The sequence below is a fragment of the Netta rufina genome (assembly GCF_964035555.1).
Source record: "Netta rufina genome assembly, chromosome: 3".
Lineage (NCBI taxonomy): Eukaryota > Metazoa > Chordata > Aves > Anseriformes > Anatidae > Netta > Netta rufina.
In genome coordinates this window covers 67,155,759-67,178,355 of record NC_140125.1, presented here as the reverse complement: position 1 = coordinate 67,178,355, position 22,597 = coordinate 67,155,759, and the positions used below count along the sequence as shown (strand labels likewise).

At 38.4% G+C, this 22,597-nt stretch overlaps 1 protein-coding gene across 1 annotated transcript in view; it reads left to right on the top strand.

Annotated features, from left to right (window-relative positions):
- MMS22L (MMS22 like, DNA repair protein) overlaps positions 1–22,597 on the top strand; it is a gene marked incomplete at its 3' end in the record, with an annotated part of 94,624 nt that overhangs the window by 53,897 nt on the left and 18,130 nt on the right. Inside the window, exons 15-16 of the mRNA XM_084284741.1 lie at positions 14,922–15,112; positions 17,740–17,890. Coding sequence (XP_084140867.1) covers positions 14,922–15,112; positions 17,740–17,890 — 342 coding nt within the window. The remainder of the gene's footprint in view (positions 1–14,921; positions 15,113–17,739; positions 17,891–22,597) is intronic.

Sequence of the window (22,597 nt, the reverse complement as noted above, 5' to 3'; positions counted from 1 at the left end):
CATTTGGAGATAAAAGCTATTGTTGGTGATTGCTTAAACTCTTTGTTCAATCATCTGAACAGTACAAATCAAAGCATTTTGTCAGACTGTGAGAAGTTTCGCCTAGATAATGCTTCCCACACACACAGGTCACCAAATAAATTATGTGCACGGTTTTACAGCGTAGCTGGTGCTAGAAGTTAAATGGATGCCCAGTGGTAGAACTCGTAAAACATTTTCCTGTTAACACTACCAGGCAGAATTGACATTGTTGATGGTAGCTTTGATCTAATAAACCATCAGTTCTAACAGTGATTTCTACTGTGTTCAGAGGGGATGATGATAAAAGTTTAGCAAGCCTACAGTTCCTGAATGACAGAAGCCTACATTCCTGAATGACAGAAAATTAGCTCTACTGTCTATATTACCAGATGTTGGGAGCAGTGTTAGTAGGGGATATTTTCTACCCAAAGTAATCTCCTTCACTAAAAAACATACATTACTTGAACAGCATCCTTTAACGCAATAGATACTCCATAAAAATAAAAAAGATTTGGCAGGGAGGAAGTACAATATTTTGTTTTAGACTTTAGAAACAAGGTACTTCATTGTTTTGAGCACAAATTTGCTTGCTTTCCTGGTTTCTGACATTTTCCTAAACAACTTACAGTATTTTATTCAAGGCAAGCTGCTATGGGGTGTCCATATGTGTACAATTTTTGATTTTCTGCAAAGATAGAGGAGTTAGGAGCAGAAGAGTTTCATTTAAAAACGAACAAAAAAACCCTTTGAAATACAGTTCCTCTCTGTCAGTCCTATTTTAAATTAAGAGAAACACAAACACCTCAAAGTATTTTCTCAGATTTCCTATCTGAAAAATAAAACAGGTATGATAATAACCAAGTGTTAGGCTTGCAATGGTAAGGCAGGTGTGTTGCTGGAAATTATGTTCAAAATGTCTGAAGAGGTAACTGAGTAATAGTACTTCTTGTTTGTTTGTTTTCAGTATTTGGGGTTTATGTTTTGATATTGTTCCTTCATTTCCCCTCCAGGCTGTGTGTAGTTTTCCTCAGAGTCCACTTCCTCAAAGTCTGATTAGGTAAGGAAATTGCAACTCAGAAGACACCAACTCAACAGCTGAGTTTCTACAGCCAGGAAACCGGTTTTTTACCGGTTTCTCTCATCTTGTGTTTTAGCGTGGATGAAAACAAGCTGAATGAGTGAAATGGCATGTCTAGTGCTGTGGTAAAGGAAAACATTTAAGAGAGGTGATGAGGTTGTCCTTGATGAGTTTGTTCCAAGCAATTTGCCGAACTTTGATTTCCATAGTTTGACAGAGAATAATTTTAATGATCTTTACATAGCCATAAGTTTACTATCACATCTTTCAGATCATAAGCTTTTCCAAAGTGATATATATGCTTTTAATCTCTTTGAATGAAACACCATGAACTTAAACAGAGACCTATTTTGGTACACAATGTGGCTGTCTGACCCCTGGTGTGGGAAGTCCATTAAGCTACTGGGCTATGAATTCTAAGGGAGTCTGCTTAAAGTCAACCCATTAAACTTTATTTAGTTATTTATTTAGGAGAGCTTTACGGTGCTAAAGAAAATATGAATCTGTCATGTCATTATCATTGACAGCTGGTGTCATCCATATCTTGGAGTCCCAGGGAAGAGCTGAATGCAGGATACTTTTTGGAAACTAGTACTTCAAAATGGGTTTCAGCACCGACCTCTCAAAACTAGTTGATTGGCATTCCAGTCATACTGCATAGTTTTCAGATCTCAAGGAATTTGTTTTCTGAAGAAAAGACAGTAAGGAATTGGTAAAAGAGGCTTAACTTGTAAAAAAAAAATCAGAAACTGTGTTGTATCAGGAAATGAGCTATTGTGTAGCTGTAGATGCATTTTGCTGCCCTCCTGGTGTTCTGGAAGAATATGTTTCATATAATTGTTTTATAAATAAGCAGTATACTGGGTTCCCAGTACAAGAAAGACACTGAAATACTGGGTTAAGTCCAGCAGAGGACCACCAAGTTGATCAGGAGCATGGAGCACATCTCCTGTAACAGGAGGCAGAGAAAACTGAGTTTGTTCAGCCTTAAGAAGGCTTGGATGGGAGGTGTAGGGGGGAGGCATTTTGTTTTCTATGACAATGCAGTGGGAGTTAACATCTAAGGAAACGGGAGTTAACATCTGAGATAGAATCAAACCCTTGAGACCATACTGGTGTGTATGGTGGTAAGAAGCAATAGGCTGAGATTGTGATGAAGGAAATTCTTATTAGATACAAGAATAGGATAGTCAAACTTCGGAACAAATTTCTAAATGAGGTTGTAAAATTTCCTTTGTTAGTCATTCAAGTCTGGCCCTGCTTTGGGCTGGGGTTGGACCAGCCCCAGAAACCAGGCATTTCTTCCAACCTCAACCATTCCGTGATTTTTCAGTAAGAATGGAGAACATGGGTTTTGTGGTCAACAGTGTTGATGGTGGTTAAGAGTTTTATGTTTTTTAATCTCACATCATATAAGATGATGTGCCTATAGACTGCCACATGACTGAATGTCTGCTTCTTGTAAAGAATATTTCAATTGCGTGATGCACATACTTTGAATCCTACAGTCTACTATTTATGAGTCAGCATGTGCAGCTCACTGCTTGCTCCTGATCTGTCTCCAAGAGGATCCTCACAAACCAGTGCAGTAGAGGCTGATACATTTACTGTTTTCAAATTCTGAGTCTTGTAGGGGAATTTACTGGGGAATTTGTGTTATGTTGGTCAAAGCTATTGTAGTACTAGGACTGGCTCTCCTGGGTCCTGAGAAGATATTCAGCCTGTGTACACGTTTTAGTCTATACTGCCTGTGCATTAAAGATACCATGAAAACCTCAGTCTCAGCGTATGGCTGTGTAGGACTGGGGGGAAACTAACTTGTCTCAATAGCAGTGAAGGCAACAAAGGTAAATTACAGTTGAGCTCAAATTAACTGCAGGATTTTGCCGAGACTTTTCAACAAGCTGAAACGTGAAAGAGTTACACAGCATTCACACAGGTTATGTTGTCTTTGAGGCTCTTTCAACCTTATCTTAGTTAAATGTAGTTAGCAAAAGACAACAGCTGTCTGGCACAAATTTGCTGGGGTGGCTGAAGCGGACATAATATTCCCTCCCAGTAGACCTAACCAAGGTAGTCTAGCGCGTTTGTTGCTTGCATTTAAATTACAGTCATAGCAACTTGTCTTTTTGGCGATGTAGCTACACCCTTTGAGATTAAGGAGAGAGTGCTAAATAATATTATGCAGCTCTGGATGTTTGTGGTGGTTTTCTTGTTTGTTTGTTTGTTTTGTTTTGTTTTTCTGTACCTTTGTGTTTTAGGGTTGTGTGTCTCTTGTTAATATCTTTACTTTGTCTTTGAGCATAATAAAGATGTTGGGGATTTCTTTTTCTCCCTGTGTATTTTAAAAGTCTTACTGAGCACACACAACATGCTGCCCACAGTTAATACAGGGTTCTCTATTACTGTGCTTAGCTATAGAGAGGATTATATTAAACTCAGTAACCTTGCTGAAGCCCCTTTGTACATTGCTGCTATATTGATAATCTTCACATGATTCAACTGCAGTTGAAAACCTTTTAATCAGAGCATTAACGCTTTCCATTCCAGGGAACGTGAGAACCTCTGATCTCAAGAGATGAGCTCTGTGACATGCAGATAAATACTTTTTATTAACGTGGTCCTGCAGATGTTGCATTGGACACTTCTTCAAGTGGACATATACAGGGAATACTCATCAAACATAACCATTCAAAAATGGGTAAAACAAATGATTTATCTATGTCCTAAAAATGAATTAGAGGTTAACTAAGGGACTTTTGCTGTCTGCCCATAAAGTGCTGAATGTTTTAGGAAAGCATTACATATCTGTTTTAGAATGCAAGCAATGTTTTAGAGTAATTAAAAAAAGAAAATCCTAGCATTCTGCATCTGAAAATAAAGAACAATATTACATCTGTGCTAGTAGATTGAAGAAGCAATATAAGATGCATTGAGATTTTCTATCTGTGATGAATACAGGCCTATTAATGAACACCTTTTCTCTGAAATTTGAATTTAAATCCACAGAAAACTGCCCTGTCTCCAGTATTGCACATTGTAGAATCACATTTTTGGCGACACTTGCTGGATTTAGGATTTAGGGAATCCAGCCTGTAATGAATTTGAAGCTTGATTTCCTTTTTCTTTTTCTATGAATTTATTTGGAGCTAGTTCTTTTTCAAATACTTGCTATTTCTTGTAATTTAATAAGAGGCGTTTTGGGTAGGCTGCTTTTCTCCATTTATTTATCTCCATCAAGCAACAGATGGAAAATTCTTTGTAGTGTTCATACAGTAACTTTCAGCTGTATCTCACGATTATGGCATCTGTTTGGCCTGGATCATTGCAAGTCTCGCTGCGTCCACAGTCATCTGGGAGAGTCAGAAGGACAGGACAGGCTCATCACGTCGCATTCTCCAGGTCTCTTTTCCACCATATAGTGCATGAGGGAGAGGTCACTGAAGGAAGAATGTGATGAAAGAAGTGCTATAATACAAGAGAGGGAGATGGTTGTGCTTGGAGGTCACTTCATTGCTGTTTTTTTTCTGTTCTTTTTTTTTTTTTTTTTTCTCTGTTTTTCTGAGTCAAACATTTCAGCATTTGCTGACTGCCAGCTTTCCTGTTTGAAGGATTTCCATGTTTCTTCCTTCAACTCCAGGAGTTTTGATACAGACTTTTTTATCCTCTTGTCCCTGTCAAGTTTGGTGATGTTATCCTGGGAACTTTTGTCGCTCTCCAGTAAAGGGTGGGAATGTTTGGACTTGGACTGCTTTAGCCCTGGCACAGCTCTTGACTTCCAGTTTAATAATAATAATAAGAGTATATGTGAGTTACACCTGACTATTGAGTTGCCTTTGTCACCTCCTATGTGTGCCTCCTAAAATTCCAGAAGGGTAAGTCCCCAAAATAAAAATACTTAACATTTCAAAGGGTGTAGAATCATAATACTTGTGCAAGAGGCAGAGAATACCATGATAAAGTTAATTTTGGACTGTGTCCTCCTGGTGGGAAATGCTTAGAAAGATCATCTTGCTCAGCCCTGTATATCTAGAATGGTTAAATTGCAGTGGGTGCCTTTTTTGTAGCTTCAACCATGCTCAGAAATACTACAACTTGACAAGGTAACACCTGTTATTTTGAAAGCTTGGTTTAAAGACTTCAAAATGGATTAGGTCAAGGTTGCTTTTACTGATTCTAGTGATTGCTTGATCTAGGAAAATGGGTAAAGCAAAGAAAAGTAACTTTGCCAGTTAATTGTCCTAACATATCATTGTTTCCATATTGCTGTGGAAAAATAGACTGTCTTAAAACCTGAGACTTTCGGTTCATCTTTTTTTTTTTCTTCTCGTTTTTCATGCTACATGCTTTTTGTACTGTTACACTAAAGAATTTAGTGAAGAGAATAGCTATCAAATACCTCTGTATGAGTTTGGGCAAAGAAGAGCCATGATCCTTGAGTCAGATTTCTCAGGAGAAGTAGTTGCCAAGTATATTACAGCATCTGTTGCGAAATATAACATGCTATGAGCATTTACTTAAAATTTGAGTAGAGGATGTTTTCCATTTTTGCTTATTATAGGGTCCATTGCAATGGTTGTTTTTTGTCTTAGTTTTTTAAATATAACCTTAAGCTTGCAAAGCTTTATACAGAGTGCTTTATACAGAGTGCTAGTTTTGATTTACTTTTTATTTTATGTCAAAATGTTGCACAAACAAATGCTTTTACTTGTGTAGTTGACTGACTTGTGGAAGATATATAAAGGAATCCTCTCTCCTTCCCCAAGTAGTCATAAAATCACAGAATCGTCTGGGTTGGAAGAGACCTCAAGATCATCGAGTCCAACCTCTGACCTAACACTAACCAGTCCTCCACTAAACCATATCCCTAACATCAACATCAACAAATATAATTGCTTGTAAGGATATTAAATAATTGTACTGTCAACAGCTAGGGAACTTAGCTGTTATGATTTTTTTTAATTACTGACAACTTGTATCATATTTACTAATATACAGTCAGGTAAGGTGAGAAAATATTGCTGGTGCTGTACTTGCATTACAAATTTAAGAGGATCCGTCATTTCTCCCCACTCTTTTGTAAGTTGTTGAATATCCCAAGTAATGTCTGAGTAATGAAACTTGGCTTTAGTCTTCAAATCACTTTATGGAAAAAAATAGTTGTCAGCAGTGGTTAACTGCTCTTAAAATATTTGTATTTTAAATAGGTTTATATAATTTCCTGAATCTGTGTAGTAACTAAGAAGGATCATTTTGTTTAAGGTGTTTTCTGATGATATTGTTTAACTTGGAAAGGTGACCCTGAGCCAAATTCACGTCTGGTTTGAGTGCTCATGAGTGTTCATTGGTTTAATTGGGGAAGTTTACCTGTATTTTTAATAAACTTTAATTACTCTGCTTATATAAATTGTCACATTAGAAGCTTAAGAGTTGAGTCTATTCTGTGCGTGACCACTAACAATAGGAATAGGTTTTCCACTGAGATTTGAAGATTTATACCTTCAATGAAAGATCTGGAATGGCTCCATATAAGACTGCTGGATGTGCAGTAAGAGTGTGCTCTGCTCAGGCAGTGACTGATGGGTGGTAAATTGAGAGGATCTGTAGCCTTTTATGTTATCAGTAGGCATTTTTTCAATTAAAGGAACATTATGCAAAATATATTTTAGGATGTTTAGGGGCAGTGTTTTCCTAAAGTGCATGTAAAAAAAAAAAAACAAAAAAAAAACAACAGTTTGGTATTATTGGGTGGAGGAACTTATACCAATGATTTGCTAAGGCTTTAAAGTGAAGCTGTCCTAGTTGAAATGCTGCCCTAATATCTCTGTGTGTCTTTTACAGCCTAAGCTTGATACCCTGGCATTTTTATTTTCTATGTATGTGTAAATGAGTGCTTTAAATTATGCTCTGAAGATTGTCAGTCCTACGATATTTTCATAGAATTGTTGCATGGTTTGGGTTGGAAGGGACCTTAAAGCCTACCCAATTCCAACCCCCTGCCATGGGCAGGGACACCTCCCAATAGACCAGGTTGCCCAAAGCCCCATCCAGCCTGGTCTTGAGCACCTCCAGGGATGGGGCATACACAGCTTCTATGGGCAACCTGTGCCAGAGCCTCACCACCCTCTGAGTGAAGAATTTCCTCCTGACCTCTAATCTAAATCTCTGCTCTTTTAGTTTAAAGCCATTATTGGTGGGCCCATACAGGCTACCAGTTATGGTGACTTTGGTATATTTGGGCCTTTTACTCCAGAGCGCCGGGCCATCTTCCTGCCTGCCCACTCCATTCAGATGAGCTAGGAGGACACTGGAGCTTGGCAGGCCTCTGCTCTGAGGTAGTGGGAGGCTCTCCGGTGTTGTAAGGATCTGATGGCCTTACAGACTAACAGATCTGCTTAGCAGCAACTACTTTGGCATGTGCAGCAGGCATCTAAAATCAAACCACTTGAAATGTTTTGATAGCTTTGCTTCCAAACACATAAAATACACCTTCAGTGAAGAAATTAGCTGCCCACAGATTAGCTGGTTTGCTGTCTGCATTGTAGGTGTGTGTCTTAGAGTGAAAATCAACACCCAGTTAAGCACTTTTGCTTCTTTTCTAAACACGTGGGGAAAAGTAGGTATGAACCCCATACATGCCAAAATCTTGCCTCCTGTGTGGAGTTTTGCCTACTGCTAGCCTACAGAAAATGTGCAGTCCAGGGCTGAGTCCACCAGCAATGACTGGTCAGATGTCCTGAGGAGCAGGTTCAGTGTGCTTGGAACTACTGTGGAGTCCCACTGCTGAAGATGTGTGCTTAAACTGTATTTTACATTTTTTAATAACAGCAGATAGTCCAAAGGATTAAATAGCGGTTGCCTCATGGTTAGGACATAATACTGGGAGAGAAGAGCATCATGGGTTCTGTTCCTTGTTCTGAGTTTTTTTTTTTCCTTCAGTCAGGTACTTAATGTGAAACTCGCAGTCCCAGGAGCAGTGCTGAATCCCCAAAATAATCTATCAAAATGACCCAGGTGCCCTGTTCACTGAGGCTGTGATTCATTGGTTGTTATATTAATACCTGAACACATTTTTTTATTTTTTTATTTTTTTTATTTTTAATGAAGGTAGCTACTCCTATACCCTGCTTAGGTTGGAATGGGTTAGTCATGATCAGGTTTCTGAGCCCCAGTAGATAGAGATTGTGGGGGCTTGCTGCTCAGCTCGAGACACTTCTGGACATTTAGCGACATGCAGCTGATTGTGGATACCTAGGGAACTTCCAGGTCAAAAGACAGTGATCTGACTACTAAGTGAGAAGTGTAGGAATTAAGATTCAGGAGAGGGAGATCTGTTTGTGCCCTGATTTTTAACCATTCCATCTTTTTATCCTTCCTCTCATTTCTTTGTATCTCATCCGACATGTAAGACCTCACTTTGCCTATGCTTCATGTTGTTGTGCCTGGTAAGATATGTAACACTGACACGTCTGATTTTGTGCAAGCCTGTGCCATAAAAACTTATGCACAAATGGATAAATTAAAGCATTTGATAAAAGTCCTGGCTGTTACAGATCTGAAAAGCATCCCTCTTCCCGTTTTCCCTCATCGCACCAATCAGTGATCAACACACGCATACATAACCAGGCATATTATTCTGACATCTGTTTTTCTGTAAACATTTAAACATGCAGTTTATTGTGGATTATTGAAGCAGATTAAACTGAAGGAAGAACACTGAAACATAATTTTATAAATACTGTGCTGATGGCGGCATGTTAATGTTTGATAATATTTTATCATGGTTTCTCTAGTTCTGGTTGTACAGTCAGCATTATAGCTTGGTGGTGGTGATGCTATCATTGTGGCATGCACGATGCTGACATTTTAATTATGAACATTTTTTTCTTCAAACATTTCTTTTAATGAGTGGGAATTTTTGGTTTCAGCCTTAAGTTTCCTATGTTGCTTATCCTTCTGAAATCTAGTTTTTATTTCCCTAAAGATGGTTTAAAATTGTGCTTGCTTTTTTTCAGTTACCAGAGTGAAAACACTGTTGCTCAAGTATTAAGGAACTTTATAGGTACTTTGTATATATTGCAGCTATGGAAACAACTTGAATTGAGAGATTCTGATTTGAGGTGGGATTACTTCTGCTGAGCTGCTGCTGCAGTCATACCAGTCTCAATATACTGTGTGCAATATGAAGGGATGTAGAAAGAACTTGTGTCCCAAAGAGCTTAGAAACAGATTTAAAAGAGGATTTGGATGTTTGAATCAGACTTATGTAGAATTTAGTCACCTGCCTTCACACATGTTCCATAGAAACTGCCTAAATGTGGAAGTGCCTGAAGGAGTGCAGGGGACTCCATTTTAACCATTGACGTTCTCTAGGTACCTAAATTTGTAATGCATGTACCCAGAGACACTAAGGCTGTTTTCACAGTCCTTAGCTGTTTATCATCCAGCTTAGGTACTTTGAGACCATAAACTTTATGTTTTGGCACTTAGAATTCTTGTAAGCATGCTATCAGTGCACCTAATAAACACTAATAACTAAGAGTACAGCACAGAGCTAGCAACTCTGCCTACCTGCATTCAAAACCATGCACAGGAGAAAGAAGGCTTGTCTTTTTATGCATTAAGTCAAGTGGGGACATCATTTACCAGTGATCAAGAAGCCAAAAGCCCTCCCCATGGGATTCCAGAAACCCACATCTATGACTTTCCACCAGTCTCTGAGTGTGGTCAGGCTGGGGCATTTTCCTTTAGGCGTGCCCCTGTACAACCACTCTGCAACTACTGTGCCACAATCCAGATTCACTTCACATATCTGCATCTATAAGAGAAGTAGGATCACACAGTTTGCTACTTCAGACTTGGAGGTAGATGACTTTTCATGTCTTTTTTTATCACTTCCCGTGAACTAGTTTTGAAATCATGGTTCTCAGTTGCAGGCTGTTACTAATTTCTTTGCCTGGTTCTACCTTGTCCCATTTACTGGAGAAGAAACACTGGCTATTCATGATTTTCAGTCTGGTACATTAAAAGCTAGTCTGTATCTAAACTGAGCATTACTGAGTTGCATTACAGGTATCATAGAAATGTTGCTTGGAAGGGGCCTATGGAGGTCTTGTAGACCAGCCTTCTGCTCAAAGACAGACTATCACCTACGTTAGGTGACATCAACGATGTCTCTCTCTAGCTAAGTGTCCAAGGTCTCCAGTGGTGAAGACTCAGCTGCCTCTTGGGGTAGCTTGGTGTGGTTCTGCACTGTTTTTTTTCTGGTGGAAAAGTTCTTCATGGTGCCAGATCAGCACTTCTCTCCTCCTCCCCAAGTGGTCCAGGTCAGTGACTTGTCCACATCCTAACACAATTTTTTATGTCACATGTCCCCAGATTTAATTTCTACTTGTAACTTGGAATAAAGCAGTGGGGAGCTGGTGTACATCTAGGTTGCACCATGGCAGAACTCCATGATCCTGCATGAAAACAGGCCTGAACACAGATGCATCCATTTGGTCCATGCCTTTGTGAATGCCACTCATGTTTAAACTAGCTTTTCTTTTTTAAACGAGTACTGAAAAATTCTGCACAAAAGTAATTAATGCACTCTAAAAATGTGTTCTCCTTCACACTTTGGGTTACAGTTTATGGTAGTATAACAGGTTATGATTTCAGAAACGTACATATATTTAGTGAAAATTGCATATTTGAAGCACAGACATAAAAATAAGTAAATGCTTATGAGCCAGTTGCTAAATAGAAGTTGAACAGTGAGTTTGTCAACATGGGGGCTGGTATCCATATGGATCAATGAAATAAGTGCTATAGTTGTGACTTTCTATAATTATCGTGGAACTAAATGGCACAATAGGCAACTAGATACATACATATACCAAATTATTTTCAAAATCATGTGAAGGACTTGCAAGGATCTCTTTCAGCTTGATTTGGGGTAGGACTAGTTACTGGGAACAGGCACTTAGAGTAGCTGACATACCTTCTGTGTCTGAGATTTGTTGAGAGGATGCAAGGCTGGTCTGTCGTCTTCACTGAAATCTAAACTCTCACATTTTTTGTTCCCATATCTTTTCCATTCTTTATGTGGAAATCTTCATACCTATCCCATATCTGAAGAAGTCTCAGCTTTCCCCAGCCAAATCTGTTGCTTTTAACACCTTCACGAAAACATTAAAATAAGACTAAGGCACAGTGCATTTGTTGTCAGAACATCAAAATGCAAAACTGCCAATGCTGAGGCAAAAAGGGGCAGTTTTGTGAGGGAAGTCTCCAAATGTCATTCTAGCCCTTCGGTCTGCAGAGAGCACAAGGGCCCTATTACCTATCTTTGAATTGAGGTGTGATGAAGCTTTGTTTCATTTCACTTCTGCTGACTTCTCCTTGAAAGAACTGACGTTAGTAGTTGAAATTCTAAACATCAAAGCCATTTATCATGTTAGAAATACTCATACATTTCTACTCAATCTGCCTAGATTTATCCGAGGGTGTTGGTTCTGCAGGCGTGTTTTTTTATTATTTATTTACTTGCTTCAACATCAAAAGGTCATTCAGGTCTTCAAAAAAGACTTGCTCAGGTTTAATCTTGGCTGTGGTGTGCATCTGGGTGCTGTGGATGCTATGGGTGGTCTGGCGTGGTCTGGGGGCACCATCAGTGGAGAACATAATGTTTGGATTTATGGTCTGGGAGCCTACGAGCATGCTAGCGTGTGTCCCTGGTAATGCTGGCAGGAGGGAGAGGGGTTCTGTCACTGTTATGGAGTCCCAAGCACTTGTGTTTGAAATTAAATGGTATTTTATGATGTCTTGAGGCCGATAGGTAGCCATGGCAGGTAACGGACTAGTAGTGACTCATGTTTCCATTATTTGTGTAGGTTTTAGCGTTTTGTGTCTTCTCCAGTTTGACCTAAATTTTCACTCCACTTTAGTAATCCAGGCTTGAGTAGCAAAGGCAGGATTACAAGACTTGTGTCCAAATAAATGGTTGCAGTTCCTTACCCAAATGTAGGATACAAAATCCTGCATACTACTGTTATTATCTATACATCCAGCACAGTCCTCATTCATGTACCACAAATATTCCTTTCTTTTATAAAACCAGGGTTTATTTTGTCTGATAGCAAAATAGAAAAACAAACAACCACCACCAACAAAAAAACAATCACTTTTTGCAGAAACAGAAAATCCGGGATTTAAAACAAGTAAAAATCCCCACCAAGTTATTACCATTGTAATGAGGCAACCGGTGGTTCCAGAGGTCTTAACGTAATGGAAAACTAGATGTATATGTTTTCAGAAATGGAGTGATGTTTTATGGTTTGCTTGTCTACTGTTAGAAGAACGCGGAAGCCTGAATAAAAGGTAAAATTGTGTTTATCTGCATTTTTATGGAATTAAATTTGCTTATTCGTAGAAGTAGCTGGATACAAGAGCTGCAGCATGCATTGATGCTCCATCGATTCTAAGCATTTCCCTTATTGCAAGCATTTGTGTAGGTTACTATGAATAAACATAAATACTGATTTGTACGTGTTGCCCTTCCACTGACACAGAGATATATTACCTTACTTTGTAAGTCTGTACACCCTTCTGCTTTGCATAGATGTCTAAGGGAGATGCGAGCCACCCTTCTTTGGAGAGGCAATTTAGAGGAGAGGAAAAGGTCTTTGTGCAATTTTACAATTTAGTCTGGATGTACGTAGGACAGAATTTGCTCCTGGAAGTTTTATTCTCTGCACTGTGAGGAATTGCACTTTCCTTTCTTAAAGTAAAGCAGAAAGTCCCTTGGTTTTTACTGTTAAACTTTTTTTAAATAGGCAAAACCGTATTTTTAACCAGCTTCTGTAGTCTTGCTTTAAGCTGCTTCTTTGCTTATTCATTGCCTGCCCTCCAGACCTCACAATTTCTGCACCCTTTTCTTTGTCCTTTTTTTAATAAGGGATACTTCCAAAGAAGTATTACTTGACTTTTTATGCTAATCTCACTTCTATTTCAATTCATGTTGACTTGGATAATATGCCCTGTAAATAGGAATACCAACTGACATACTGAATATAATCCTCACTTTCTAAGCGTTGATTGTTTTCACAGAATCCTTAAAGGGTAAGCTGTCTTACTATCCAAATATCATGGCTGGGAAACTGAGGCTAACAAAGGCTGTATGATTTATGTGAAGCCACACAGGGAATAAACGTTGAGTTTAGAGTTCCTGGCTTCTGTTCCTGTGTTTGGACTAGTGCCGTCTCTCCGAGAAATACTTGATTCCCCCTTATGTTACATACCCGTATGTTAAATGTAGCCATTCAAAAAGTAGCTGATCCTCAATTTTCTCACTGTCTGTCCTATTGAAACTAATGGATGCCTACAGGCAGGCATAAGGTATCGTTACCTTTGACAGCCAGTATGTTTTATGTTTTAAATTAGGTGTTAGGCAGAATTTTTGGATACTAATTTGATATAATGAGATGCGCTTCTAATATCAACCCTGGTAAGTGAAGGCCTTGCAGCCAGCCTACTCTTTATTTAAAATTATTCCATTTCAGATGTCCTAATGAGTGCTGTGAGTTGTGTAATTCTCTTATAATTTTCCCACATTCCCAGAAGGGAACTAGGGACTGGAGTTTTTTTTTTTTTCTTTTCTATTTTTGTTTTGGTTTATTTCAAATTAGGATGAGCCCAGAATAAAGATCTAGGGGAAGAGTTTTTGTGAAACGCTTGCTATTTTGACAACAGCAATTACATTTTTTTTTTATATAGTTTACATATGTGAGTGTTAAGGCAAGACTCAATGCCTCTGCTGTTTGCCATTATCTTATAAATATCTTGACTCTGACTTTACAGTGCTGTTTATAGAATTTAATAAAGCAAATGTAATAATGCTGCCTGTGCTTTAATGCACAATCTCAATTGAGTTGACCAGAAGATAAATAGGAACAGGAATGATAGTGCATTCCTACAGATTGTTTTTAATAAGCATGTTATTTAGTTGATCAGCCCAGTGCCGTAATGCCTCCTATCCTGCTCTACCAGACAAATTTATTAATGCTTCTCCCACCCCCCGTTTTTCTGAGAACATTGATTCCCTGCAGACATATCTCTATTAAACCTCTAGAAAGTCACAACTTCCAAATTAGATTAAGTAGCAGGAATGGTACTAGAAGAATCAAAGAAAATTGAGTGCGTTATTGAATTCATGCCACATTGTCTCAGGAAGAGATGGGAGTTATGTGTAGTGGTAACTTTTGTCCTTACTGTACTAACAAAGCTGTGGGCATTGCTGTCAAACCTAATTGTCTGCTGCACATCAGGACAAAATGAATCTTTTCCCTTATCAAAACTCGTACCTAGAGAGGTTTTACAAATGAGAAATAGGTTGCAGAAGAAAGCCTTACAATTGATCAAAATCATTTGTCATTATTTGCTGCATACAACCCTACCCTGAAAACCTCGCTGGCAAAAAATTTTAAAAGCATCTGGCTTTGGATTGTAAGCAGACTTGCTTGTCATGCTAGCAGTCGCAAAATGCAGATATTCATTTTAAAGCTGCCTATTTCTCATTTTGATCTGACATATTAAAAAGCATATAATTAATGGTTGACATTAGTAATTAACATTAACTTTATGGTGCTTAATATGCCATCATTCATCCATCAAATAACTGGTATGCATAATGTCTTTGCATAAAGGTTTTAATTACACAAAATGATTCTCCAATTCTCAGGCTCTACAGTTTAAAGTAGTTGTAAATGCATTTCTAAAAAAAAAAAAAAAAATCAGAAATTTTCATTTATTGAACGTAAACACTGTTTTTGTTTCTCCCTAGGAGCGTGCACAAACGGGTAAGCCAGGGACTTCAATCAGGGAACGCAGACCCAAACGCACAACTTCCATTAGTGGCTAAAGAGCACCACCTTGCTGTCGCCAGTGCTCTCTGGAGAAATTTCTTTCCCTATTTGAAGAGCCAAAGAATGTCACAGATGCCACCTTCCCCTCAGCTTGCTGATACAGCTGCAGGTTAGCATTGACCCTCCATGCTACTACTGGATTTGTTGCTGTATTCTGGGTCACAGACTTTCAAGAATTTTGTATTTGGGGATATTGCTGCTTACATGTAGTAACTCAAATATGCATAAATGCAAAAAAAAAAAAAAATAGATTCTGTGCTAAATATTTTGACAAGAAGAAATATTGTAGTGTTGAATTACTTGATAGAATACAAACAGAGAACTCCAAAGGGGTTTGAAGCTATGCAAGCCTGATTTCTTTTTCCTTCCTAGTCACAGATTATAATCAACATTGCAAATGCTATCCAATATAAATGAGAATAATTTATTTCACTGTATCAAGAATTTGTATCTTTTTGTAGAAGCTTATTATAAATTTGTGTTGAACCATCTTTTCACAATGGCTGTGATTCAATCAGGTTCTTATTTTTGTGTAATATTTTACATCTGAAGACAATTTTTAGAAGGTTGATTGCATGACTGTTAGCTTTTGCTGAACCTTTATGGTCACGGCATGGCATAAAACTATGTCATAATTCAGTTTAATTTTTCATTTTGCTTTGCACTGAAGGGTCTTAATCTTGATGTGCAATATTCCATATGCATGTGTACTCCCATGTGCAGCCAGACACTCGGCATGTCACTGAACAGAAGGAAATCCCATTTTGAGCTTTAATGTCAGTAGTTAGCATTGTATTCTGCAGTTGCAATAGTCCTTTAAATTTTAGCTAAACTGATAGAAAAGTAAAGTATATATATATATATATTTTTTTTTCCCATCATGATGTGAATTAGATAAAGTTATAAGCACAGAAGCACTGAGTTGGTAATAGAAAACATGAAAAGATCCTTCATTTGAAGCAGCTCTACAGTAGTTAGTGACATTAATGAAGGAGGCAGTGTGCAACCGCAGTGGTCTCACACTGCTGAAGCATTTATGGAAAACAGCAATACAAATCAAAGGAAGAGGTTGTTAATGTCATAACTTTCATTCATTTCCTATGGTGTTACATCTTTTTATTTTATATTAACACAGTGGAATAGCAAGAAGAACAACCTATTATAAACTCTGCTTAAGAGAAGTGGAGTGCAGTTGTGACCTGCTTTATGTAGATGTGTTAGGCAGTACTACAGAGGAAAAGGCAAACCCTTCCCACGCAGTACGATCTTCTTGCCTTGGAGGTTTCAGCCCAGAGGAGAGAGCAGCTGTCACAGCTCTCCTGCTCCCCCTGCCAGGCAAAGAGCCTGGGTCTCGCATTATCATTTCTGTCTCTGTTTTCTCCCTCACCCGTGTTACTGCTGGTGCTCCAGAAACAATGCAATAATCTGGAAGAAGGCTGGCACAAATTGCTTCCTCACCTAAGGCAGAGTGGGGACTCTGTATGACCTCCTTTTTCATGTTGAAGCACATGAGGAAATGTGAGGTCCATCATAGCTTAAGGTAGTCTGTCCCTACACCATTAATTAAAAGAGCTTCATTGCTGGTGTTCCTGAAAACTAGCCTTCTCTTTCTAATTCAAAGTGGGCTTCTCAATGCATGCAGTTTTATAAATCATTACCTTAATAAATTAATATTGATACTTAACTTGAATTGGACAATTTGGGAACCAGTGAGCCTGTTATTTTGGTCCCCTCTGAAGACAGTTTTCCTGACTCATTTGTTGCCACTCATTTCCTATAACATAATAACTGCTCAGCATTTCAGATTACATTACATTAAATGCATTTGTCATTTGTAGCATCAACGATTGTACTTTAGTTTTTATGCTAGCAGTGTTTTATATAGATTCTGCAGCAGACCTACCAGGAACAGCAAAAGGTTGTGCTTCCTTTAAAAAAAAAAAAAAAAAAAAAAAAAAAAAAAAAAACCTATATGCCAAGTAACTACCACCAGTTTCTAGATCTGCAGCTGTTATGTGAAGATCCTTTTTTCAAGAGTAAGCTTGTCTGTAGTGCTTTATTTACACAATAACCTCTGATACCTGAAAGTTTATTCTAAAAATAGAAAGATAGAAAGATACCAGCTTCCACTGAGCACATCCTTTCCAAATACAGTTCTTCCCTGCAAGAGATGTGTAAAAACAAATAAGTAGATAAATAAAACTCAATTCTGTAAAGCATAATAATAATTATGTGTACAAGGGAAGAAGTGGTGGATGGGGGCAATAAAGGGAGGCCAAGAAGGATTAAAAAATTATATTCCCTGTTTTGTATTTGGTTTGTCACATCGACTTAAAAACCCACAGAATCACAGAATGGCCGAGGTTGGAAGGGACCTCTGAAGATCATCTAATCCAAGCCCCTGCTGAGCAGGATCACCTAAAGCACATTGTGCAGGATGGCACCCAGGCGGGTTTTTAATATCTCCAGAGGAGACTCCACAATCTCTCTGGGCAACCTGTTCCAGTGCTCTGTCACTCTGACAGGAAAGAAGTGAACCCCTTGGGACAGAGACTCCATTTTGCCATGTATGCAAATGCTGTCTGTTAGAACAGTTGCCCAGTTTTAACTGAGATTTCTGTTACTTCCAGAAATGCACAGTAATAATTGCAATTAATTCTCAATACTTTTTTATGAAACAGGAGTGTACAGAGAAAACATTAACATGGTGTCATGTTTTTCTCTCTTTAAAATCAGGTTTTACGCTCTTAGCTTTGGATATACCCAGCAAAGCCCTATCAGATCTTCAGCCACAACCTGTTCTATCAATGATGCAGCTGTTTGGATGGGATGACATGGTATGGCCTCACCTGGTGTCAAGATATCTGAGTCATCTAATTCAAAACAGGTAAAAAAAAAAAAAAAAAAAAAAAATTTGCAACCACGTGTTCTCTGAAGTTCTTCCGGTACCTTCTCATTCCTTCTTCAGACTTGGGAAAACGTTGCTTAAAATAACAATGTTTCATTAAGTTGGTCCAGGTTTTTTGCATCTGTTAAAGTTCAAGAAATCTAGAAAGCATAATTTCCTTTTTCATCATTTACACAGTGTAGTGGGTATTGTTTGTATTTGTTGGATTGCTTGTTTATTTATCTTTATTTATAAATAGCTTAGGACATTCAAAATTTGTCAGGAGGATAGGTAAGTATTTTGAAAAAGTTGCCTTTTTTATGGCAGACCGTTTTCTTCCAAATGGAAACAGTGTTGTTACTAACACATTTTGGAATATGTGGACCTAGACAATGTCTACAGTGCAGTACTCTGGTGAAGAGCCATGCTGTGACAAAGTGAAATGCCTGAACCCATAACCTATTTTTCATTTGCATAGTTATAGCTAAGTATCTGTCCCCTTTTATTGTTGTTGCTGTTTGGCAGTTGTTAAGAGTTTGGCAAAACATTAGTCTCCTACCCTAGCTGCACTTTAATTTGGTAAACTTGGTAAATTCTAAAATATTTTGTTAAAAGCACTGGTTTTATTTTTCTCATGCCACCTACAGTTAACAGAAAAACTTAAATCTTACTATAAAAAGTCAAGTTATACATTATTACAGAAATTTGAAGATACTATATGGCAAGTATTTAATGTTAAAATGTCTTGACATCTTCAAAATGAAGAAGTTCTGCAGGAAGCTGAAGATGATGTGTTGTATAGTGTTGAAAGCATAAGGAAAATGAGTGTAAGAAAATGCTTGCATTAAGGCTTTCTTATTGACAAGCTTGAAACACTTTCTGAACACATATTAATGTTCACGGAGCTCAGGTTTCTGAGACCTGCTAAATGGATGCTTTAAACTAGGTAATGGGATTAGAAAATGTCACATTCCTATGTTTTTTATATACCGATGTTAAATTTTCACAAAATCACAGGACTGTATAGGTTGGAAGGAACCTCTCAAGCTCAGATAGTCTAACTTGCCCAGTCCTCTGCTCAAACAGTGTCTGCTTGAGCAGTGTCTGCTTGAGCAGATTGCCCAAGAATCGGTCAGAATTTTATATACCTGAGAAAATTATTTCTCTTAATAGGCCTGTATAAACCCAAGATAGATGGTGTCGGGTAGTGGTTGTTGTGGTGTGTTCCCCCCACTTCTGAGCAGGGGAGGTGAGAGAGGAGAGAGGGAGTGTGTCTGTGTTGGGCTGTATTTGAAAGTGAAAAATGTTGCACGTTTTTTAGGGTACAAATTACACTAAGTAACATAGCTGTAAATCGTGGTAAAGGCTGTTTAAGTGTGATTGGTGAAGAAAAGCCTATGGCCTTTTTGAAGGGAAATATTAAAAGAAGCTGAAATTAGTTCCTCTTCAGTCACTTTGTAACTCAAGAGGTGGGCATTCACTCCTCTGATTTGCTGCCTTTCTCTTGTGTGATCATTGCAGGGTCAGTTTCAGACAAGGTTTCAGATATGTAGCATGTGCAGAATGAAATAGGAGTTGTGTGTAAATGCCCATTTATAATTTAAATTTGGTTGCTCTTCAGGTAAGATCAAGGAAAATACTTTAATGCCTAAACTGGAATTTTAGTATTATTTAGGTGCTTAAGGCTAATGAACAGCTCCCCCAGTAAACACAGTTTACTGGGGGAAAAGCAGTTCCTTAAGTATACACTAGCAATATTCACCTGGTATATATGGCAATATTCATACTGGTATATATGTATCCACATATATATATACACACGCACACGTATATATATTTATATATATATATACATATTGCCATCCTGGCAGAGTACCTGATGTTTATTGTTTTTGGAACCATGGCTGGAGTATTCGTGTTTCCAATTATTTGCACAGTTGCATTAGCAAATAGAGAACCTGCACATATGGCTAGCACTGAGTTCCCCCTGCAGCACTGCTGCCGTAATTCCATCTAAAAATGCAGTTAGCACTGTTGATATTTACCACGTGTCTACTAGTTGAACAGTTAGAGCATTTGTGCAAGACTCGGGAAGACCCTCATGAAGCGAGCCTTGCACTTCAAGGGGGTTCAGACTTTGATGTCGAAATGCCATCCTGGGAATGAGAGGCTCTTGCCATCCTCTTGCAGGCTGTGCCATGGAGTAACTGAAACTGTCAGGTTCATGGATGTGTATCAAGAGAACTAGAATGAGAAATTGTGACTCCATAGTTCAGTGATGATGGATATTTGTCTTTTGCTGTCGTGTGTATATTCGTAGTCTTTTGGGTTCTCTTTCATTTGTTCTCATTCTTTCTCACTCTCATTTTTTCTTTCTGAGTCTCTCTTGCTTGCTCCTTTCCCAAAAGCTCTTCGTGGGAGCAGGGGACATATTTGCCTCTGTGAGAGTGCTTTATTTTTGCCCCTAAGCTATTGGGGTTGTGATTGTCAGGCCTCAAGGAGAATTGTCTGTTTCCCCTATCAGTTGCCTCAAGGCCTATCAAGGTAAAAACTGAAGTATGTGAGCCTCGAACATATGTCCCTGCTTCATCAACAGAGCTGTCAGGTGCTCAGACTGCCTTATGAAAGGGCGATGAGTACTAAGAAAAGACTTTGAGAGAATTATACAGATGTATCGTTCTCTAAACATTGTCATTTTACTATATGCTAATAAGACAACTTTTTTGTGTGTGTGTAATATAATTCATGTCCTTATTTACCTTAGGCAGTTGTAGAACAAAAGTTATCAAAGTATCTAAGTGCTGGGATCTTAAGGCTTCATGGTTACTGTGCTGTGATAATTTTCACATCAAACATTCTCAATTACAAAGTGAAAAGATTGTGTTGCTGATGCTGTTACACCCTGCAAGGGCAGCCTGGTCTCTTTAGGATTGAAGCTGGGTCCTGCATATCAGCTACTTCAGTGCTGGTAACAAAAGTTCTGCTGGACAAGCTGTGTGTGCCCTTGGGAACATGTGCATGAGCTCCAGTATTTGTTTTTTTTTACAGTAGTGCTTGAAGTTCATCTCCCAGTCAGTGTTGTGTAGTACATGATAGTATTATAACTGGTTTAAGCATCTTAAAGCATGTGCATGAGCTCATTGGTTTAAAAGGACCATTTGCCATGCTTGCAGCAGGTAGTTACTGCTCGTTCCTTTCTGAAGGAGTAGGAACACATTCCTCTACAGTTTTAGGAAGATGCCTAAGTGGCCTACCTACAAACAAACGAGAGAAGCATGAGTGAGAGCACAGCAGAAAGTGTGTTTGTAAGCCTTTGGGTCCATGGAGACTACCTGTGTACATCAGGATTACATAAGGGTTGGATTTTGTTGTTGTTGTTTATACATTACTGCAAAAAGCACAAGTCCATAGGTAGTCTGTAGTCCTGTTTTGTTGTGTTTGTGTGTTTTTTGTTGTTGTTTGTTTGTTTGGCACTGGAATTTAATTTTCATATTTTTGTTTTGTTTGCATTTGGCCTCCTTGTTTTGTCAGTAGCACTTCAGCAGGGATATTTATACAAAATGTACAGTTGTCCTTGCCTTTAAGTGAAAAAGAAATATAAACCACAGTAAAACAAACAAAAACCCCTTTATTAATGGTGTTGAGTGAGAAGCAGAATCCAGTTTGGCTACCACAGGTCTATGTGGACCTTTGTTGACTCTGTTGCGAGCATGAGTAAAAATTCAGTGGAAAATAAGTAGATTTATATGTACATATATCAAGAAAAGAGTACAAGGATTTTTCATTAAAGTCAAAGCACCTAGGACTGACTAGGGAGGAAATCTCTCAAATAAAAAGGTCTAACTATTTTCAAGAAATCTCACTGACCTGAAGCACAGGAGGAGCTCATCCGCTAGGAATTGCAAACAGGGTGCAGAACAGACCTGCTGGCTGTTAGGAAGGAGTTTCTGCAGAATTAATGATGTGGGGCTGATGTGCTTGGGAAAAAGTGACTGCAGCAGCTACTTGTGGTGGTGAGGCGAGTAAAACTTGGGCAGTGCTGAACAGTTGAGCAGCGTGGTTGTGCATTGAGTGTTGATGGTGCTGTTGTTTCCAGCCTGACCCCTGGCTGGGTGTTCAACTGAGAGCACATACAGCGAGTTTGCTGTGTGTGTGAATGTATATACATACCTGTGTGTATGCACGTACATAAATGCATACATATAGGCATTTTTAAGTATATATCAAGTTCAGCAGTTTCCGTTCACATCTCTGGGCTGTCTTTTTATCTTTTCACTTTTTTAAACTAACAAGACACATCTTTATTTGCTAAAGCAGACTTTCTTCTCTTTATGTAGTTAGAATAAAGTAGACTTAGGGGTACCTGAGCTAGCTTCATATGAAAGGCTGGGGAAGCTTAAGCAGCATCAATATGAAGCTCCAGGTTGATTCAGATAAACTGTTCTCAGCGTTGTATGTCAGCGGTTTGGATAGCACTGTCAAATTATCCATTGAGAGAATAAGACATTCTCCGCTGTGTGAATATTTTTCTCTTTCTGTTTTGTTTTATGCAGAGAAAACAAACATATGAAAGCATTCGTTTATATGCTTTTATGTTACTATGTGCGGCATTACAGAATTTATCATTTTATCAGTATTTAGGCATCAGGATACTGTGAGCAAAATCTGTGGAGTACACAGAAGGAATGCTGATTTGCCTTTTCTGTT